At 37.8% G+C, this 23186-nt stretch overlaps 1 protein-coding gene across 1 annotated transcript in view; it reads left to right on the top strand.

The window, feature by feature from the left end:
• Positions 1-22876, top strand: part of LOC145991679 (leucine-rich repeat-containing protein 59-like) — a 67500-nt gene extending 44624 nt beyond the window's left edge. Inside the window, exons 5-6 of the mRNA XM_083127741.1 lie at positions 9580-9796; positions 22509-22876. Coding sequence (XP_082983867.1) covers positions 9580-9796; positions 22509-22876 — 585 coding nt within the window. The remainder of the gene's footprint in view (positions 1-9579; positions 9797-22508) is intronic.
• Positions 22877-23186: the final 310 nt, after the last annotated feature.

Below are 23186 nucleotides of genomic sequence, written 5' to 3'. Positions count from 1 at the left end.
TAGCATCCTTAACTTCAGTCAAGTTAGGTTCTGGAACTAAAGGTTCTGCTGTGTGGACTTCATTTACTTCTGATTTATCTCCTACATGAACATTTAAAAGATCATTAAAGTAGTTCTTCCATCTATTTAGAATATCGCTTGGGTCAGCTAGAAAATCACCGTCTTTATCTTTTATCAAGTTTACTTTAGGTTGCCACCCCTTTCTAAACTCATTTACACCTTTATATAAATCTCTGATATTTTTATTTTTGCTGTTTGTTTCAATTTCGTTAATTTTGCTTTTCAAGTAATCTCTTTTTTTACTTCTTTTTAACTTCTCGCTTTACTCTATTATAATTGTTTAGATTTGTATCATCCGAGTTATTTAACCACCTAAGTCTAGCCTGATTTCTTATTTCTATTAGATTATGACATTCATTATCAAACCATGGCTTACTTTTTCTCGGTTTATGGTATTCTATACTTTCTTTAGCTGCTGATTCTATTGCATTACGTATGTGCTCCCATTTCTTATTTACGTCTGTTTCATTTATATTTTCATCATCATTTAAATCCTGCAAAACATCAAATCTATTTGACAGTTTAATTTGGTAATCTTTCTTAATTCTTTCATCAGTAAACTTTCCTGTATCAAATTTTAGAACTTTTAGATTTTGTTGCTTATGATTTATCACTGAGAGTCTTTCTCTTAATTTAGCAATTACTAAATAATGGTCACTGGCACAGTCCGCACCTCTATGCGTACGAACGTCAATTATACTAGTATGCCTTCTCTTATCAATGAGAATATGATCTATCTGATTATGAGTTTTACCATCTGGAGAAGACCAGGTATATTTATGGATATCTTTATGTTTAAAAGTGGTACTTTTCACAATTAAATTCTTTGAGGTTGCAAAAGTAATCAATCTTATACCATTATCATTACTTAATTCATGAAGACTTTCTTTACCAATCGTGGGTTTAAATGTCTCTTCTTTACCAATCTGTGCATTACAGTCACCTAACAGAATTTTCATATCATACTGAGAAAATTTATCAAAGACCTGTTCTAACTCTATAAAAATCATCTTTAGTATTATCATCTTTATCTTCCGTTGGTGCATGTATGTTTATTAAAATAATTTTACACCACCTACCCTGTAAAACTGCATATAATATCCTATCATTAATAAATTCTACTGTTTTAAGAGCCGAGATAATTCTATTATTTATGAAAAAGCCTGTTCCAAAATTATGATTTTCAGTACCACCATAGAAAAAAGTATAATTTTTACAGTTCCCTTCTCCAGGCCACCTAACTTCCTGGACAGCTACTACATCTAATTTATACTTAACTATCTCATTAACTGTACACTGAAATGCCCCAGGCCGGTAAAGGCTCAGAACATACCAGGTGCCTAATTTAATATCCTTATTCCTAACGTAGATCTTATCCTTAGTCCAGGGACGTCCCAAAGTAGTCCCCACCCGGAGATCCGAACGGGGGACTATTTTACCTCCGGAATATTTTACCTTGGGAACATCCATGGCCTTATATAGCTGTTTCTTGACATTTTTTTTTTACAGTGCAGAGTTGTCAGCTCTACGTCTAACCCCCAATATGAATGGAGGAACTACTACACAAACACATTAGACAGCACAATTACTACACAAGACGATCACAAACACATTAGACAGCACAACTACTACACAAAACACACACAAACACATCACAACTATAACACAATATAAACACAAACACACCACAACTACTACACAATATAAACATAAACAAACTACACACCACAACTACTACACAAGACAAACAAACATACTAGACAGCATAACTACTACGCAAGACAAAACAAACATACTAGACAGCACAACTACTACACAAACATACTAGACAGCACAACTACAACACAAGATACATACATACACATCACCGATACTACACAAGACAAACAGAAATACACTAGACAGCATAACTACTACATAAGATAAACACAAACACACTAGACAGCACAACTACTACACAAGACAATCCCAACCACACTAGACAGCACACCTACTACACAAGGCAAACCCACGTAGAAGCACACCCCAACTACTACACAAGACAAACACAAACACACTAGACACCACAGCTACTACACAAGACAAACTCACACACTATACAGCACAACTACTGGACAAGACACACAAACACATAACAACCACTACACAAGAAAAAAACAAACAAAAAAATTCACACCCGGAATTACGTTTTTCTTGAAATTTCATTTAAGAGTCATTCCATGCCAAATCAACACAGATATGTGCAATTTTTAACCTGACCATCTCCGATTTTCATGAAATTTGGGGAGTTGAAACTATGCATAGAACTTAGTAACTATGAAAATTTTTAGTCTCGTGCGTCTTGTAATTGTTAAATTATTCAAGGTCAAAGTTTGCAGAAATTGCCTTTTTTGAGCCCGCTTAGCTATACTAAATCTGCTGTAACTCCTCCCCTATTTTGCCTAGGAAGCTCAAATAAAGCTTATTGTACAGGGAATTGAACAAGCTTTCCAGTGATATATAACAAGCCTACCTTTGGATAAAAATATAATTTTGTCACGTGACCTTGACTTTTGACCTTGAATATCTCAAAACATGTCATCACCAAAAATCGTGAAAAAAATATATTTGGTCACTCATTCCATACTCTAAAACATATCAAAAAATCATTCTGGGACTGCAATGGGATCAGAAGATACAAAATAATATGTGTAACTATGTGACTGATAAAAGCCCCATTACATGAACTATGAAGAGTCAAATGTCCCTTAACACCCCCTACAAAATGTGAAGGAGTTATCCTGGGTACAATTGGTCATGAAAGAAATAGGTTAGGCACAGGAAGATCCCTAGCCGTGTGTGTCAAGTGCAGATCCGGCATATTGTTGACCGCCATATTGAATTCAACGCAAAAATTTCAAAGGAAAGGGGGTGATGTGATATATCAAATCAGGCTAGAATTTCACGAGAAATAAAGTGACGAAGGTTTATCCAACATATATTTAACCAGCAAAAATTTATTACTGCATGCTTGTAACCATTTTCTCCTTTTCGAGGTGTTAAAAACAAAGCATTGGAATGCTCCTAACGTGCTAGGAACTCATCGAGATCCCGCTGACACCTTTTTTGAGAGAAAGAAGTATACGCACCATTGCATATGATTTTAATCAGCTACATTCACCAAATAGTTGAATAGTGAAGAATATTGGGAAAAGTATCTCAAACAATTACGTGACACTTCCTTTGGAATGAAAAATTCTTCAGTGACGAGGCAAATTTTTATGTTCACGGTGAAGTTAATAAAAATAATATGCAATACCTGTGATTTGCTCAGTCGAATGGTTGTTGCTGGTAAGCTAATTATGTGGTATAATGTATGGCGAACGGAAATGGTTGGTCCATATTCAACAACGGAACCTTAAATGGTGAGGGCTTCTTGGATTTGTTAAGTGAACAGGTTTTTTCACCCATGCTTACGGGATATGTCACTTTTCGAGAGTTTTGAAACAGGACAGAGTGTGACCACACTATGTAGACATTTTCGCAATTTCTTCATGGTAAATTTCTAGGTAGATTGATGGGCACACGGGGATCTATTAAAAGGCCTGCACATTCCCCAGATCTAACATCTTAGGAGGACTTTTACCTTCAGAAACATTTGAAGAGAATGGTGCATGCACTAAAAGTCCCTGATATTGACCATCTGAGAGAAGGCATAGTTGCTGATTGCGATGTTGTTGCACATGCTACATTGCAAAATGTTCTATGCGAGTGTGAGAGACGTCAACGAGTGTGCTCACAGGAACATTGACAACATTATAATGTGCATATATCGTAAGTGAAAGGTATGTGTATAACTTTTTGCTGGCGTAAGATACGTTGGAAAATCCTTCGTCACTTCATTTCTCGTGAAATTCTAGCCTGATTTGATATATCACATCACCCCCTTTCCTTTGAAATTTTTGCGTTGAATTCAATATAGCGGTCAACAATATGCCGGATCTGCGCTTGACACACATGGCTAGGGATCTCCCTGTGCCTAACCTATTTCTTTCATGACCAATTGTACCCAGGATAACTCCTTCACATTTTGTAGGGGGTGTTAAGGGACATTTGACTCTTCATAGTTCATGTAATGGGGCTTTTATCAGTCACATAGTTACACATATTATTTTGTATCTTCTGATCCCATTGCAGTCCCAGAATGATTTTTTGATATGTTTTAGAGTATGGAATGAGTGACCAAATATATTTTTTTCACGATTTTTGGTGATGACATGTTTTGAGATATTCAAGGTCAAAAGTCAAGGTCACGTGACAAAATTATATTTTTATCCAAAGGTAGGCTTGTTATATATCACTGGAAAGCTTGTTCAATTCCCTGTACAATAAGCTTTATTTGAGCTTCCTAGGCAAAATAGGGGCGGAGTTACAGTAGATTTAGTATAGCTAAGCGGGCTCAAAAAGGGCAATTTATGCTAAGTTTGACCTTGAATAATTTAACAATTACAAGACGCACGAAACTAAAAATTTCCATAGTTATTAAGTTCCATGCATAGTTTCAATTCCCCAAATTTCATGAAAATCGGAGATGGTCAGGTCAAAAGCTGTGTTGATTTGGCATGGAATGACTCTTAAATGAAAACGAGTCATCAGTTTAATACCAAATTACAACAAATTTTGTTTTTGTTATTATTATTAATTGAAATTCCTTAAAAGTTCAATTTAAATTTGGTTTAAAACTGACTGCAACTTGTAAATGACTTAGAATGCTTGAACTATAACTGCTAAGATTATTGCAACGAGGATATTACATTTTAATAAATATATAGTTTTGGGAACGAATAAGGTCCCGAGGACCACTCATTTATATTCTTAATGACTAAAGTCTCCTAGCACTTCAAGAAGGGAGCTTAGATTAAGGAGATAGTCAAGAATGTACGAGATAGTCACTTGCCGTATGTTACCTTAACTTAGGAATACATTGCCTCATTTTTAATTTCATGTTAAAGAGACTAAACGCTAATTATATTCCTCGACATGCTGTACAATTATGTCCGCAATTACGCCAAGTGTATATAGTTGAGTTGCTTACCATGATCAAGGGTATAAACCGTCCGATTAATTAAAAGTTCTAGTTTAGAAGTAATAGATGTATAAATAGGCTGTAGTGATGTGAAATGTCCATACACAAATAAGCAGTAGTGACGTGAAAGAGTCCGTACACATATATACTTATACTTATGCTTTAAGCACCACAGTTAGGCAAAGCCAAATTAATATGGATAACTAAAAGAGAATTAGGAGAGCACTTTACATGGCGCAGACGTTTCTCACATATTACCGAGATTTTTTTTGTGCTACATATTATGTTTATATATTTTTTTTCTGTCCGAAATATTGTTTTGTTTGACAGTTGAATATTTATCCTTAGCATGTTATAGCTTCGAATGTTAAAAACTTTAAAATGTAGATTGTTTTAAATTTTAAAATATAAACATTGCAATTTTTGCTTCAAGTTACGGCATTTATTAACATTAAACAGGTCCTACACGACTCAAGTGTGCACAAAGTAAATTTTGTCAAGGCATTAGTTTCTATTAATTTATTCAAATTTCATAATATGTGATAATATTTTGTTTAAGCAGTATAATTTATACTAGTTTAGTAGTTACATCACTAAAATTTTAGTTATACTTCAGAAGAAGGTAAACATTTATATTAGCAAAGTTTTGTATCAAGCTCAAATTATTGAGAATATTTATTTCATATGAATATGAATACAGGGTCCGTTCTGAAAGTATCCGAACTTATTTATTTGCAAACAATTTATTGATGACAATTACAACTGCTGTCAATATTCTTCAATGTAGGCACCTTCAGCCTCAATACAGCGTGTATAGCGACTTTTCCGCTGTTCACAGCAGTCCTCTTTAATGCTGCGGTCGTGGCAGCTTGAACCTCTTCAATTGACGCAAAATGCTTCCCCTTGAGCACCCTTTTGACCTTGGGAAACAAAAAGAAGTCGGCTAGTGACAAGTCTGGGCTGTAAGGGGGATGAGGCAGCATTGCCATGCGTACGTTGGCCAAAAACTCACCTACCAACAGTGCTGTATGAGCCGGCACGTTGTTGTGGTGAAGCACCCACCTGTCGACGATGTCAGACCAGACGCGCTGGACCCTCTGTCGGAGATGCTGAAGCACTGTTTTGTAGTAAGCTGCATTCACAGTGGTCCCACCAGGTACAAACTCTTTGTGCATGACCCCCTTTGCATCGAAAAAGACAAGGAGCATTGTCTTCACCTTTGATTTTGACATCCGGGCCTTCTTTTGATGAGGGGATGCGGGGGGTGGGGGGGGGGGGGGGTGCCATTCTGAACTTTGTCTCTTGCTTCCGGGGTCATACTCGAATAGCCAGGTTTCATCCCCGGTAATCACTCGGTCGAGAAATGTTTCGTCACCGTCCACACGTTCCACAATTTCGCGGACAATTCGCACACGACACTGCATTTGATCGTCCGTCAAAATCTTCGGAACCATTTTTGCACAGATTTTGCGTAACAATTTCAAAAAGTTGCATTTTCGCCAGTCCTACCTCCTCTGCAATCAACTGGAGACTTAAACGCCTGTCTTTGTCTAACAGAGCTTTCACACGGGCCACATTTTCCTTCGTTTTTGACGTGGACAGCCTCCTTGAGCATTGTTCGTCCTCGACCACCTCCCGTCCTTCCTTGAACGCCGTGTGCCATGTGTAAACTTGCGTGCGGGACATCAGTTCCTCGCCGTAAGCCTCCCGTAGCATGGTTAAAGTCTTCGTAAAGTTTTTTCTTTCAATTTAACACAAAATTTCACAGCGTAGCGCTGTTCCAAAGTGCGCTCAATTTTCACCAAATCCACCAACTGCAAATTCTCGACACGACGTTTTTTCCATGTACACAACACAAGCGATTGCACCTCAACCACTGCTCGCAGCCAACTGAGCAAGGCCTTGTTTTGTAGGTTAAGGTCCCCACTGCTACCTGGTGCAGCTTACCCGAACCCTCAACCAATTCTCACACTGCGCTGCGGACAGTTCGGATGCTTTCAAAACAGACCCTGTACATCGACGACAAGATTTTATTGTGCCCAAATAACAAGTATTTTTGTAGGATATTGGATCACAACCAAAGTCCTGGAAATCCATTTTGCTGTCACAGAATGATTATGGTTAAACCACAACGGTTTTAGTTTTAAGCTTTGCTACAATAATATGCTAAGCATATTTTAGAATGGATAGAGAGAATGATAGATTCTTCATTTTTAGTGATGTTCGCATAATATAAGGCAATTATCGCATATTTATAGATTAATTATTTTATTTTTTGGATGGTACACTTTAAATTAGCATTGTTTCCCATGTAATTTTGTATTTAAGTACAATTTTTAATGACCACTTGCACACTATGAGTAACATAAGAGACTAAAATAATATTTTTTTTTTTACACAGCAAAGTTTAAACAGGCTTCTACAAGTAAATGTAACCAGTAGGGAAAATAAGTGCAAGGCGAAAAATAACATTATTACTCGTTTAGCTTTAAATTCATTTTTATATGTCCTTATAGTAATGTGGTATTTTCATTTTAAATGAACAAGACTGGTTTTCTCATCAAAAGTAAAGTTGAAGAAGCAATACATTCAAGCAAAGTTACTAGCGACCAGTATTTCACATCAAATCATCATGTATTTTAGAAGTAATTGATAAACAAACTGGGCATACATACGCAAACGAATCTATTTCCTCATTGTCATTGTACAGTGAAACGCAGAAGCATGTTAAGGACATAGGCATTGATGTAGATGCAAGCAATACATTATTGATGCAAAGGGTACATTTCAACGGCATCTGAGAAACACAGCAGCGGCCAGAGTTCAGTTACACAGCTTTACATATCTTGTGGGCTCGAATCTACGACCGGACGAAGAATTTTGCTAACTTAAGAATTTCCCCTCCGCACCTCTCCCGTTATGGGGATCAGGTATCTGGCCAGCAAAACCCCGGTCGAGGGAGACATGCAGAATTGAAGCAGGAAAATTATTGTAAGCAGAAATGATGACGGCTATAAATTATTTAGGCTGTAACAGGTTGCCAGATTGTTAGAACATTGTCAAATAGTAACTCACAACAAGCAATAATGAATTAAACTCAATTAATCGAATCACGACATATATCATTGGTACTTTACGGGGACAAAAATAAATTAAAATTCCGATTGCTTTATAGGCACTATCCTATTTTCTTTCTAGATTCTGGAATAAACATGGTAGCTTTCACGAAGCTATTCTCATCATATTTCTTTTTATATTTTTCCACTAGGAATTAGCATTTTAGTCATATTTTAATGGGTATAATATAAGAGTTTATTACTAGTTTAAGTATATTTCAATTGATAATGACATTTTAAAATCATGAGTGGCAAAATATTATTCTTGAATGTTGTACTAAAAAGATTGGATCAAAATAATCCTTTCCCGGAAAAAAATTCCTATCTTAAATCTAAGCTAATATTACCTTTACCTTAAACCTGTCACAAATTCGAAATTTATCAGCTGTCGGCCAGAGAACAGCCAAGGTGAATAATTCGGCATTCCCAAACCCGAAAGGAAAATGTCGAACCAGGAACGACTGGCAGCGTGTCCAGTATCCTGACAGCATTCGCCAGCTTGCGAGCCAGAATGCTGAAACATGTTCCAGCTTTACTCTACAAGGGATCATGGAAATCCCCCCCCCCCCCCCCTTGTTAAGGCAATTTGTAAAGTACTCCACGACGTGCCACGTTCCAGAGAATCTACACAGCCCCTCAAAATTGTCGTGCTACGTCTGGAACAAAATTTTTACAAACAACGACTTGTTCCAGAGGGTTTTGTTTTGTCATGAAATGAACTGTAAAATGCAAAATAGAATCTTAAACACGAAATTTACCATTTATATATAGACTTTCTGAAGTCTGAAGTATCCTGTGATTTATGCAATTCACGTAAAATTGATTAATTCTGCTGCAAACATTTGAGAAGCAAAAATGGACCCCTTTATAAAGGAATAAACTTAATATTCTGGTAATGACTTAATGTGTTATTAGAAGGGATACACTTGTTTTGTGTAATAGTTCAGTTTTTAAATCAAATTTGAGATTATATTCACATTTTTAAAACCAAAATGTCATTTTATATGCTGCTTTTTTCCACTATAACAGCAAAATTTCATTTTATTTACAGCTTTTGCACCCGAAATTGACTGTTTTTGTACTGAAATTTTCCTTTTTTATTTATCAAAAATATGTGCCTCTACTGATTACATGTGTTAATGAAGGAAATGCATGAACCATTCAGGGTCTTCGTGGAACATCAGCAACTTTGTATCACCTTGTTTTTTGTAAATCTTTACATCTGCACTTTGTGAGTAGCAGCAACAATTTCTTATCAATCAATCCCTAAAAATTACAAATCACTGATCATATTGAGAGTAACAAAATATAATCAAAACTTTTTTCCTCTGTTTTTAGATTGCACGCCTGCCATTGAGTTTTGGTGAGCTGAGAAATTTGAAGTGGCTGGATCTGAAGAACAACCCTTTGGTACCAGCACTGGCAGATATTGCAGGGCCGTGCCTGGACTCTTCTCAGTGCCAGCAGTGTGCTCGTAAAGTTGTGCAGTTCTTGAAAGATCTAGGCCAGCAAGTTGAAGTGGAACGCCTTAAGAGGCAGCAACAAATGGCAAAAGGTAACGTGGAATGATCTTGAACCTTTATACAATGATGAAGTAATAAACATTTAGACTAGGACTTAATTGATATTGATGTATTGATATCTGCAGCAGCTAATACTTTTCCATAGTTTGATTATTTCACAGGGTATGTTAACACTTTAGCAAAGTTCACCATTGTTGTGAGAAAGAATATATTTTGTGATTAAACTTCAACTATTTTAATATTCCAATGTTTTTTTTTTTTAAGCTTAACTAGTAAATTGATGCATAAACTGCAGTGGAATACTAAATAGCTTAATATCTGTCAATGCAGTGAAACCCCAATTTTATGTAAAATGTGAGACAAGTCAAAACGATGAAAGCATAAGGGAGGGGTGAAATTCAAGTGTCTGTAAGAAACGACTACACGATCGAATATTTTGAGAGTATAATGTGTCAAAAATAATTTAACAATGGAAAAGAAGTATGACTATGAATTCCCAATGGAAGAAAGCAAGACATGCTGTGAAAATCAGTGGTGCATTAACATGAACCACTTTCGTGGGTAGGGGCTTGTGGATGACTGCTTCTAATTGCTGCCTATTAGGTTCAATTTATGCATCTGGTTGTGTGTGGTCTTCATTTACTCTGGAAAAGATAAGGTGAAGTTCCCTGTGCATGTGCCATGAAGACACATTTATGAGATGTGGGTGTAGGGCCTGACACACATTCTTGATCTCTGCCATTTTCGAGGTGATCTGATCAGCACCACTCTGCCTTTATGCCCCCACCCCTTCCTCCCCAGGGTTGTTCCCAGATACCCTTATATTTGATGTTGGATGAACCCCATCGCTGTTTTATGTGGGGACAAGGCTCGAAAAATTCTGACCTTTACTCTGTAAACTGGTACAGTCAAACCCCAATTTTACATTTTTCATGGGCCCATAAATAAAAAATGTAAAATGGGAACGAAAAAAGCAGGAAAGCATATGGGAGGGGGAAACTGAAGTGTCAGTATTGACTACACAATTGACTTTTTAGGGGTATATTATATCAAAAATTGTTTTAACAACGGGATAGATGTATGATTATGAATTTCTAAGGAAAAAGCAAGACCTGCTGTGAAAGTCAATGACGTATTAATGGTACCCACTTTCGTAGGGTAGGGATGGTGGATGACTGCTTCTAACTGTCACCTGTTAGGTTCAGTTGATGCATTTGATTGTGTGGGGTCTCCATTTAGTCTGTAAACATGGTTGCTAGTTTTTTTAAAGACCCAGTTATTGGAGGGGTAGGTGATTATTTATAGCCGGACATCAAGCATCTTTATATACTGCAATCAAAGTATCCCGAAGACATGAGGAATGGTTCAGATTCGACTTTGAGATGCATATGTATCCAGTCCCAATCAGTCTAACATCATGAAGTCAACAAAACAAGCTTTGTCAAACTTTTGCATTTTTAGAAGTCACAAGAAATTATCAGTGACATGTGCGGGATTTTCGAAAGGGGATGGGGTTACATAAACACATGTCAGCCCTCACTTTACCATCTTTTCCTGCCTATGACGTTCTCCTTTTTTCCCCCAGAAATACTGGCCAAAGGGGGGGGGGGGGTATGACCCCATCATCCCCCCCCCCCTTGGGCATGTCACTGAGTGTTATTTTACATCCATATTATCGATGATTTATTATTGGATTTAGATGTCTTGTGGAGGGCAAACACCCCTTCCATCAATAATTTCCCTGCAAATAACTTGTTTCCTTTTTTTTGTCTTCCCGTCAACGTTTTAAAAAAGAATAAATACCTAAATAGTATAAAAAATTCACAACTTACGTGAGTGAATATAAATTTATCCAAACTACGTTTCGAAGGTCAATACTTCCTCCTTCTTCAGGTCCACATGAATATCTAGACACCAGCCATGGTGTCACGTAAAAAGTGTTATATAGGGATATAGGTTGAAGGCTAGGGTAAAAACACTTATAAAAATCCTTGACTCTGACAAAGTAAAAGTTCCTGTGTTCCTAAAAAGCCCATATTAAAATACTAAAAGGTTAAAAGCAGGTCCACTGCTTGTAGTGTGTTGTGTCAGTGAGATGATTGGAATGCCAGCCGTAAGGTTCACGTTAGAACAAAGAACTTTTATGTATGACACTTATGTGAAAATAGACTCGTGTTGAGACGTGTGTAGGCAATTTGTACAGAAATTCCCTGGCGTTTCACCTCCACATGGAGATACGGTTAGACATCTTGTCCTTAAATTACGAGAAACTGGATCGTTAAGTTTTAAAACACCTAAGTAAAAACGACGGATTCTAACCGAAGCAAAATTCGATGAAATTGGTGCAGCGTTAGAACGTTTTCCAAACAAACCTCTACACCGTGTTTCACAGGAGATGGGCGTGTCAAAATCATCAGCACATACAGCCACTAAGCTACTAAAATTAAAACCGTACTCTTATAACACAGGTTAGTGCTCGTTTTGCAATATTTATATAAATGTCTGCATACGTCCATAAAAATAAGCGGGCATTACAGGCTGCAAATGTCGGCATCTCCATCAGCGCCGCCCGCCACGCTTCTCCCAATCTTTTGGCTGAAGATTGAAATGAACGCACGGTATGTGCAGCCTCATATACATTCCGGTCTAATTTACTACTACTTTTTTTTAATAACTTCCTTTTTTAGGATTCTATATTTACTTTCAATTATGTGTTCCGAGAGGCCAGTGTTAGGAATCCCTTCCCTAATATCTTTATCATGCTCCTCCATCGGATTCGCATGCTCCTTCCGGTTTGTCCAACATATTCCCTCCCGCATTCACACACAATTCTGTAAACACCGTTCTGCCCTTCAAGGTCTCCTTCCCCCCCTTTCTTATATTCAGTAAAATACTTCTCAATATTACAGGAGGCTTTGCTCCACATTTACCACCGTACTCTTTCATGGCTTTTTCTATTTTTTCCGAAATTCCTTTATGATAGGGAATACCGACAAAGCAAACTCCATTGTTCCGTCCCTCCTCTTTTTTAATTTTCCTATCGCCAATATTGGATATTTCATTCCTTACAACTCTCCCAGCTTTCCTAGCGATTCTATTCATCTCCAAGATTGAATATCCGTACTTCAAGCCCACTCCCCTTATCTAAGCTATTTCTTTCTCTTTCTCACTTTTGTTGTTACACAATCTTTCGGCTCTAATAAAGAAATTGAGATAAATGTTATATTTGACTCTACATGAATGTTCAAATCTCCTGGTTATGTATAAATCACCTGTAAGGGGCTTATGAAATACACCCGTCATTATTCCGCAATCAGTTTTTGTTATACTTAGGTCAAGAAAATTAATCTTCTTGTTGATTAGGTCATCCCTAGTAAATTTTATCCTTTCCTTCTGTTTTCCCATTTCAGTGAAAACAAGGTTTGGTCCTTTTCCTTCCCAATAATGAGGATGTCATCAACATACCTACCATAGAATTCTAAACTTCCCACTACTTGGTCTAAGGCAGCTTTTTCGATGTAATGCATGATGATATTAGCCACGAGGCCGGTTATGGGGTTGCCCATTGCTAACTCCTCTTTCTGTTTAAATATCTTTTCGTTAATGTAAAAGTAGTTGAAACTAGTTATGAGGAAAAACCATCTAACATATTCCCATGCCACTAAAATTTCTACTCCTTCCTCCAACAACCACCTCTGAAGGCAGTCCCCCGCTTTATCTCTTTTTACACTGGGATACAAATTTACTACATCAAAACTACTGATATTATCATCCTTCTCCCCAATTTCCAACTCTTCAATGGAGTTTTTGACTTCAACTGAATTCTTAACACTAAATTGGGTACTCCCAGTAATTTTCTTCATTCTCTTTATCAGTTTCTTAGCCAGTCCATAACCCAGGTGTTCATATGTAGGAATGATGGGTCTAAGAGGGATACCATTTTTATGGGTCTTTAGAATACTGAATGCGGTAGCAATGTTACCTTCTTTAACCTTTTTTAGGAGTGTATTTTTCTCCTCACTTCCCAGGGTGATACTAGTTTCTATGCTTTTCTTAATTTCCCTTTTTATCTTAAATTAGGGAAGGGATTACTAAAACCGGCCTCTCGGAACACATAATTGAAAGTAAACATAGAATCCTAAAAAGGGAAGTTATTAAAAAAAGTAGTAGTAAATTAGACCGGAATGTATATGAGGCTGCACATATATGCACCGGAAATGATAATAAACTTAATAGAGACGAGGGCAATTTAGAGGAGGGGTGGGTCCATTTTCTTAAAAAGGGGGGTAAAACTGGTAATGATTATGCTGAGTTAGATTTTCATGTCACAGCCGAAGTTTCGAGCTGCAGGGGAAGAACGTGAATTTTCATTGGATTGGCGAAATGAGAGTTGAGGAGAATCAGTCCCATGGAGGGGAGGTAACCTTCAACTCTGTGTACGGAGACTTTTTCCCACACGCTTTGCTTCACAGCTGAATTGGATTCCTGGGCTGCTGCAGTGGACCTGCTTTTAACCTTTTAGTATTTTTGTATGGGCTTTTTAGGAACACAGGAACTTTTACTTTGTCAGAGTCAAGGATTTTTATAAGTGTTTTTACCCTAGCCTTCAATCTATATCCCTATATAACACTTTTTACGTGACACCATGGCTGGTGTCTAGATATTCATGTGGACCTGAAGAAGGAGGAAGTATTGACCTCCGAAACGTAGTTTGGATAAAATTATATTCACTCACGTAAGTTGTGAATTTTTGATACTATTTAGGTATTTACTCTTTTATATTTGATAGTGAGTAATACACACTTCATCATTATGTTACAACGTTTTAATATTGCGTGATTTATTTTCAGCATGTAAATGGTTCTGAAGAAAACAGGGATTATATCATTCTTAGCATCGTGCATTTCCTTCCTGCACTGCTCTGTGTTTGCAAGGCGGTTATCAGAAGCAGAATAAGAGAAAAATTATCTCGTCTTTTTTTAACTCTCGCATCGTGTCTGCTGCTCGTCAAAGCAAAACAACCTTCTGAGAGTAGATTCAAAACACTTCCGTTTTTCTTCCCTTCAGACTGAATGAGTCATGGCTCTGAAGCCAGGAGACAAAACATTGGCGCCAGCTGCCTGCTGCTTGCAGACACCCCTCCGACTGGGTAGGTAGGTAGGGACAGGAAGGGGGAGACGAACAGGTGGTGGAGCGCCCTGGTCAAGTTGCAGAAAGAAAAGTAGGAAGTGGGGGGGGGAGGAGGAATCACTGCTTGACACTCTCCCATGTTGCCATGTCAATGCTTCAGACATAGGAGCAAGAATTTTTCATTAAAGAATGAAAAACCGGCTCAAGTCTTTTTCTCTTTTTACTTGCAGTACGCTATGTTCGTTGAATACGCACATTCAGGTTCAAGAGGAACTGCGTAATTTTAGACCTCAGAGGAATGAAGATGGCAGATTTCTTTTCGCCTTTATGTTAATTGGTTAAGGTGTCTAGTGTAAGGGGGCTCATTTCCACACAAGCAAGAATGTAAGGGCAGCAATACTTGGCACTCTTCAGTATTTACATGACTAGTGATGATACCATAGGGGGGCATGAGAAAGCAAACCCCCCTTCAAATGAGGAAAAGGCGAATTTAAAGTTCCCCATGCCATGATGCATATACTATAGGGGATGTGGAAGATCTTGTGATCAGCACCATGCTCCAGCCATCTTTATCCCACATACTCTTTGATCTCTTACAATTTGGAGGTGATGATATCAGCACCGCACTTGGGCAGCTTTTACCCCCCAAGGTTGCCCCCAGGTACAAATTTATTTTAGGCTGGCTGAGCTCCAGAGCTGCTTTATGCGGTAGCTTAGATCACCCGCATTTTAATGGCATTTAGATGTGCACTAAATTTGGCTGCTCTCAGAAAATATTGGCGATCCCCTCGTTTATTCACTCATTACATATATTTTACTTTCATCCAAAGTAATACGAAACTTTTTATACTAATCCAGACATTCGTAAAATTCTTCTTTTTATGTAGAATATAAAGGCATTGTCTTTGTACAATTATTTATTACAACACTATTACAATGGCACTGAATCAACGTGCAACAGTATACGATACAACTGCATATGGATTGCATACGTTTTAATAAATAAAGCACATGTATATGTTTGGTTTTAAAGTAATGTTACACTGAACTTTAGTTCATAATTGTGACTGCCAGTTACGTACCGATTATTAATCACAAGATGCAACGTTACACTTATGTGGAAGAGATCTTTATTATGCTCTAACCTCGCAAACATGCCTTGCAACCAATGGAAAAATTGTATTCCATCATGGCTACTGGAAATCTTGCAATGGTGAACCATGACTTATAAAATAAACTTTTCACTCTGCCATTGCCTTCCAGGAGTTCGTAAGAGCAAATGCTAATTCCTTAGCTTGAAGTGAAGCCAACATTCATATAAGGAGATCGTTTCATCACACAAAATCATAGTCTGTTTTCCTGCGAAATCCATGTATCAAAATGGTACTCCTGGCTTTCTTGAATGGAGCAAAATATTTGTACAAATTCTCCTTCATTCCGAAAAATGCCCAAAATTAAGTTTTTTAACTGCCTTTTAGGCTACCATGGCTTGTCCTGATCCACAATGGAATCCGGAAATACCTTTGCTGCGGCTCCACACTGTTGTGCATCCGTACCGCTGAGATTATGATAAAAACACTCTCGTACTGATTATATGTGGCGTTATTGTATATAAAACATGAGCGAACTGTAAATATACATAAAAATACATGAAAGTTGTGAACAGCTATCCTTTCTCGTGCTGGTGCATGTCTCTGCTGTCTGCTCAACGATGTTCTATTGTTTTTGTTAATATTTAACGCCAAGAGATGGTTCTGGTTGGCCTTTTACACACTGTTTTGCGATTGATGGAACATGCCTTTAACCTAATTGAGTTACACTAGCTACACTACACTGGAAGGGGGCACAGTCTTCCGACTGCTCTCTTCGTCTGGCCGTGGATTGTTTTTATAGACACCACCGGAACAAGTCCATCACCTCCAGAATGTAGCTCGGTGATTCTTCTTAACTTCCAGCTCAAAGGGGGAAGGTTGTCTTCTTTGAGTAAGACCAGGTTTCCAACTCGTAGATTTGTGTTCTTCGGTTTCCACTTGGATCGTTGTTGAAGATTTGTGAGATATTCACGTGACCACCGGTTCCAAAAATGTTGATATAACTGTTGCATATGCTGCCACCTGGATAGTCTATTCACTGGAATTAAGTTCAAATCAGGTTCTGAAATGGTAGTGAGTGCCTCACCAACTAGAAAATTAGCAGGGGTTAAAGGGTTAAGGTCGTTTGGGTCATTAGCTAAAGGAGTCAAGGGTCTAGAATTTAAGCAAGCTTTGATAAGTGTTAGATATGTGTAAGTCTCTTTCTACGTGAATGAGGCGTTTCCTATTATCCTTTTCAAATGATGCTTCAGCGACTTCACTGCAGCTTCCCAGAGGGCTTCCATACTTGCCGATCTTGGGGGTATGAATTGCCATTCAATGTTGTCAGAAACTAGGCATTTCTGAACCTTTTCTTGATGAACTTGTGACATGAACAATGCTTGTAACTCCCGTAATTCACGTTTTGCACCTACAAAGTTTGTTGCATTATCAGATAAAATTTTAGCACATCTTCCTCATCGAGAGATGAATCGTTTCAATGCTCCAATAAATGTATCTGTGGTTAAATTGCTGACTAGTTCGATATGCACAGCCTTTGTAGCCAGACAGACAAAAATTGTGATGTAAACCTTTTCTAGTCTGCTGCCACGATGATTGTTAGTTTTGATGTAAAATGGACCGCAGTAATCTACACCTCTGTGTAAAAATGATCTACTTGGAAAGTCTCCCATCAGCTGTTCAAATGTGTTCGGTTTGTTTTTCTCGTTAAGTTTCGTCCACTGAGGGGCCAATACGATTGTCTTAGTGACATCAGCAGAAGTTGAGGTCCAGCATGGAGTAGTTTTCTGTGCTCATTTGCAGCTATCAAAGTAGTCAGTCTGGATTTTTGTTGTTGAGTACGTTTTATTATGCATGTAATAGCTGATTGCAGTTAAGTTGTTGTCAATGGTCCAAACTGTCATTTGTTCTGTAACTTTCTTGACTTGTGAGCGAATCTCATACAATATGATGTTACTCTTTGTAATCGTTCTAATGTGGAGTATCGTTCAAGTAACTCAAATGAGTTTGTAGTTGTTAATGTGACTAGTTTTCCTTTGTTCAGGCACTTCCTGAGGTTCAACTGCAATCTCATTGTGTTCAATAAGTTCATTTGTTAACCATGATGGTCCATGCCACCAAGATTTAGCATTTGGCATTTGTGATGGTAACAAGCCTCTTGAAATATGATCTGCTGGATTGTCTTTAGTTCGTATGTCTCCATTCATAACTGCTTGTCAGTTTCTGTATTTCACCCACTCTGTTGGCTATGAAAGTTTTCGATTGTGATGAAGGCACTTTCAGCCAAGCTAGTACAGCAGTAGAGTCTGAACATAAAATAATTTTGATTCCTGTCCATTTCAGAGTTTTTGTGACCTTCGGTGTGTGTGTCTGGCAAGAAGTAATGCTCCACAGAGTTTTTAGAGGGGTAACGCGAGATTTCGAGCAAAGTAAAGTAGACGTGATGTGTCCATTTGAATCTGCATTTAATGTAAATAAATCCATAACCAAGCTCAGATGCATCGCTGAACCCTTGTATCTCTACTTCTGATGTTGATTCGGTCATTGTCCATCTGGGTACATGATGTTTCTCTAGCTGTGGTAGTTCCTTACGAATGTGATCCTATTCTGAATGCAGTGATGATGGTAATGTTTCATCCTAATCTAGTTTAAGTCTCCACAGATGCTGAAGAAATACCTTTGCTTTGACTGGTCCTATTATTCCTAATGGATCGAAGATACCAGCAATGGTGGATAAAACAGATCATTTGGAAATTCTTTCATTTCGATTTGTATCTTTTATTGTGAAGTAAAATTCATCTGTGATTAGATTCTATAATAATCCTAAACTCCTTATAGTTTGTTGTGCTTTGTCAATGTGATACTGTTTTGTTTATTGATGTTCTGCTGGAATGTGAGACAATAATGTTGGGTCATTAGCACACCATTTTCTCAATTGAAATCCTTCACGTTGTAATAATGCAATGAGGCTGTTCTGCAATTCTAATATTTCTTCCTTTGTATTGGAACCTGTTAGAAGATCATTAACGTAGAAATCTCTGAGTATGGCTTCTGTAGCCTTTGGAAAGTCCTGTTTTTCATCTAGTGCAACTTGTTCAAGACATCTAGTAGCAAGAAATGGTGCTGAAGCTGTCTCATATGTCACTGTTGATATCTGAAATGTTTTGAGAGGTTTCTGAGGTAATCACGCCAAAGGATTTTCTGCAGACAAGTATCTTCTGAATGAATCCTAATTTGTCTATACATTTTCTGAGTCACAAGTAAGTTTGTATTTGTGTTGTCTAAATCGTGTGACAATAGTGAATATGTCATCTTGTGTTGTGGGTCCTACCATTAGAATATCATTGAGTGATAATCCACTGGAAGTTTTGCATGATGCATTATAAACAACAAGGTGCTTCGATGTTGAGCTTCTTTCTTTGGTAACCCAAAGATGAGGCAAGAAACATTCTGAAATGTGACATTCATTCCTCAATACTTTGCATATGGTTCAAACTTTCATATTCGTTCATGAAATTGGCATAACCATCTTTCAATTCTGGATTCTTGATGAGCCTCTTCTCCATTAAATGAAATCTTCTGGTTGCTATTTCCTTCAAATCACCTAATTTGCTTATGCTGTCCTTTACTGGCAATCTAACAATAAATCTTCCAGTTTCATCTCTCTTGAAATTAGCCTTAAAATTTTCTTCACAAGCAAGCTCTTCTGCAGATAAGCTAGGCTTAGTGTTGCATTCTTCAAGTGACCAGAATCTTTGCAGTCGATCCTCGATTTGTTCTTCTATGCTAAGACAACATACATTTACCTCCCACGATCCAACCGAAAGTGGTTTTCTGTAGAGTTGGCAATCCTGGTGCAAGACGTATTTGACCTATGCAAAGCAGATCAAAGAATATTCCCACTCTGATCAGTAAGTCTAATCTTTGAGGTGTATTGAATTGTGGATCTGTGAAATGAATATTCCAATTGTTAATAATAATTGGAAGTGCTGGCAGTTCTTGCGTGATTTCTAATGTGACAGAATAAAGCATTGAATCTTGATCTGACAATGGCTTGAATGCTGTGACATGCCTTTGATTCTGATGCGCCTATTCCATTATGTGAGACACCCTGTTGGTCCTTTTCAATTTCAACATTTGCGCCATTCTTGAACTGATATAAAGTTTGATTGTGATGCCAAATCGAGAAGCGCTCGCCAACTATGATATGATCCTTGTGCATGACTAATGTAAATAACTGCTGTACACAACATTACGTTTGTTTGTTTCTGAGTATTCTGTGTTACACATGTAACAGATTCTGTATCTCTCCATCCTGCACTCGGAGTGACGTAGTTTTCTGTTTGAGAAAAACGACTTATGATGATGATGATGATGATGAAGTGCTGCATGATGATGACTGCTGAGAAATATGCAGTAAGGAATTGTGCCTTGAATTGCAAATCTTACAATTACCTGAAGGGCATGTCTCATATCTGTGTCCAGCTTTCAAACAATTGAGACAAAGTGAAATAAGTTTTACTTCCTTTATTCTCTCTGGTACTGATTTTGTTTTGAACAAAGAGCACTGATAAAGGAAGTGTGCTTGATTACAAAACCTGCACTTTGGTTCATTGTATGAAAGATGAACGTTTGTTTTGAACGTATTCTTACTTTCCGATCCACTCTTCTGAGAATAAGAGCCTTTGTTGCGAAACTGAGGTTTACTTTGTGTGGGCCGATTGTTATCTATGGCATCTAAAACTTGACAACTTTGTTGCAGAAACTGAATGAGTTCTGACATCAACGGATGTTCTGTACGTGGAATTGTTTCTTCCCATTATTTATGAGTAACACTATCTAATTTACTTGTGACTAAATGAAAAAGATGAGCGTCCGAATTTTCTGTTGGTTGACCAACCGATTTTAAAGCATGTAAATGTTTCACTATGCTGTCTAGAAGTCGCAGCGAAGAACGCAACTAGTGAAATTTCTGAATAGCTTGCAATGACGAATTAGTGCTTGAAACTTATCAAAAAAAGGCAACCATTGATCATAATGTCCATGAAATAACTGTAGGTTTATCACTGGCAATTTCACTGCTATATTGTCCTGCGTATCTTTTGGCAACCTTCCTGTTCCTGTAATGACTCATCTTTCAAATGTTCGATTTCTGACTGAATGTTTTCAAATTCTTTCCACGATTCAACAAATTTCTCATGACGTAATGTTAATTGTGCGATTCCATGTTCTTCTGTGAGGCTATCAATGTATGCTCTGAAACACGTAACTCTAGCCTTTACTTGTCCCTGCTTAACGATAAGCTCTTTCAGTCTGTCTGCATTCATTGTTGCTATTGAGAAATTCAAACTGTTTTGTCATGACACTGATGCACTGGAAATGTTCATTGCACTATTGAAAGTTCACTTACACTTCACTGAACACTAACACAGAGTAACACATAGGGTGTGAGGATGTAATTGAATAGGAAATTGACGAAACTTGCATGCACTCACTACCTACCTTGTTGTTGCTGCTGCGATGCGACGGTTAACATCCATGGTGTGCTCAATCTCGCTGCATCTGGATTTGGAGAACCAAAATGTTGCAGTTCCGGACTGTTGTGCATCTGTACTGCCAAGATTATGATAAAAACACTTGCATACTGATTATACGTTTCTTAAAGCATGAGCGAACTGTAAATATACATAAAAATACATGAAAGTACACTGCGTTGTGAACAACTATCCTTTGTATGTCTGCTGCCCTCTCGATGATCTATTGTTGTTGTTAATATTTAATGCCAAGAGATGGCGCTGGTTGGCTTTTTACACACTGTTTTGCGATTGCTGGAACAACCTTCTCACTTCCTCCCCTTCACTTGCACATAAAGTTTTTTACAACAACAAATCACTCACTGACAATGCTTAACAGAACCTTAACAAAACTTCTATTAGCTTGGCAACAATTAATTTCAGAATTTACCATCCAGCTGCAGAAGCTCAGTTGTTAGGGTGTCCGATCCCCCACGGGGGAGAACTGGGATTCTTCCACCTGTTCAAGCGGCTCCAGCACCCACCCAGCATCATACAAAGTGGGTACCTGGAGGAAACTTAAGGCGTAAAGCTGGTCAGGGGCACATCACATCATCCCCCCCAGCTGCCCGACTATATCTTTTCCCACTATTTTGGCTGATGTTCACAGATTTTCTACCTGACTCAGTGTCATTTGCAATTAAAAAATTCATAGCGTTCCATTACACACAATCACAAATGGTTAAAAAATCATTAAGCTGATGCTTTTCATCAACAATTGATGGTACAACCTCGCATTACATAAATATGTGGTACTTTGATAAAATGTGATGCCATTATTTTCTTTCTCTAATTGATCAAATGTACACGCTGATGCCATCTCGTGATCAATTTACAGCCTTCTTTGTATGTTGTTTCCTCTCATGTGAAAGAGTGTGCCAAAGAAAACTGGTATAGTAGCAAATATTATTATGTACTTATAGTATAACCTTATTACTTCCATTATTCAGAGGCTAAGACTACCACTCCAAAGGAAAAGCAAGAAAAGAAGAAGAAAAAATCAAAAAATGCTAAAACTGAACAAAAGGTGCACAATGGCCCAAGGCATTCAGAAGAGAATGGGACAACTGAGTCACTAAAAACTGCTAAGCCTCCAGCAGAAAGCAGCCCCACTCCTAGCAAACGGACAAAGACTATTTCAAGGAGATCAACAACTGGTATGTATTTTTGTTTTTTCTTGTCTCAAAGTGTATCTATAATCCATGTGCATTTAATCTATTTACAACGCCGAAATATGGGGTTCCAACTGGGAATGAGACTTGGAACCTCTCACCTCAAAAGGGAAAGCACTAGCTGTTTGGCTACTCAGGAACCCTAAGTGCATATCTGCAAACCACAATCTTATTGAGATGTGTAAAGTATATAAGTATTTTCATACATAGAATTTTCAGCAAATTGCTCTTCCACTAAGCTACCAAGCCGGCCTGCTTTCACCTGATTTTTCTCTGCTGCTGTTTTACCTCCATGGAATCCTCTCTGCTAGTGCTACCGCAAAGAGATATGTTGCCTTTGAAACACTGTAGACATCGACATTGCCTGGTTCCTCCCAGCATAGAGATGTAAGTTCATTAAATTAGGCACACAGGTGGTAGAGCAATGGGACTGTATGCCAGAGACCAAAGTTCGAG

Source organism: Lepisma saccharinum, chromosome 8 (assembly GCF_977018435.1).
Source record: "Lepisma saccharinum chromosome 8, izLepSacc3.1, whole genome shotgun sequence".
Lineage (NCBI taxonomy): Eukaryota > Metazoa > Arthropoda > Insecta > Zygentoma > Lepismatidae > Lepisma > Lepisma saccharinum.
Note: the sequence above shows the minus strand (reverse complement) of the source record. Positions and strands in the feature narration are given on the sequence as shown.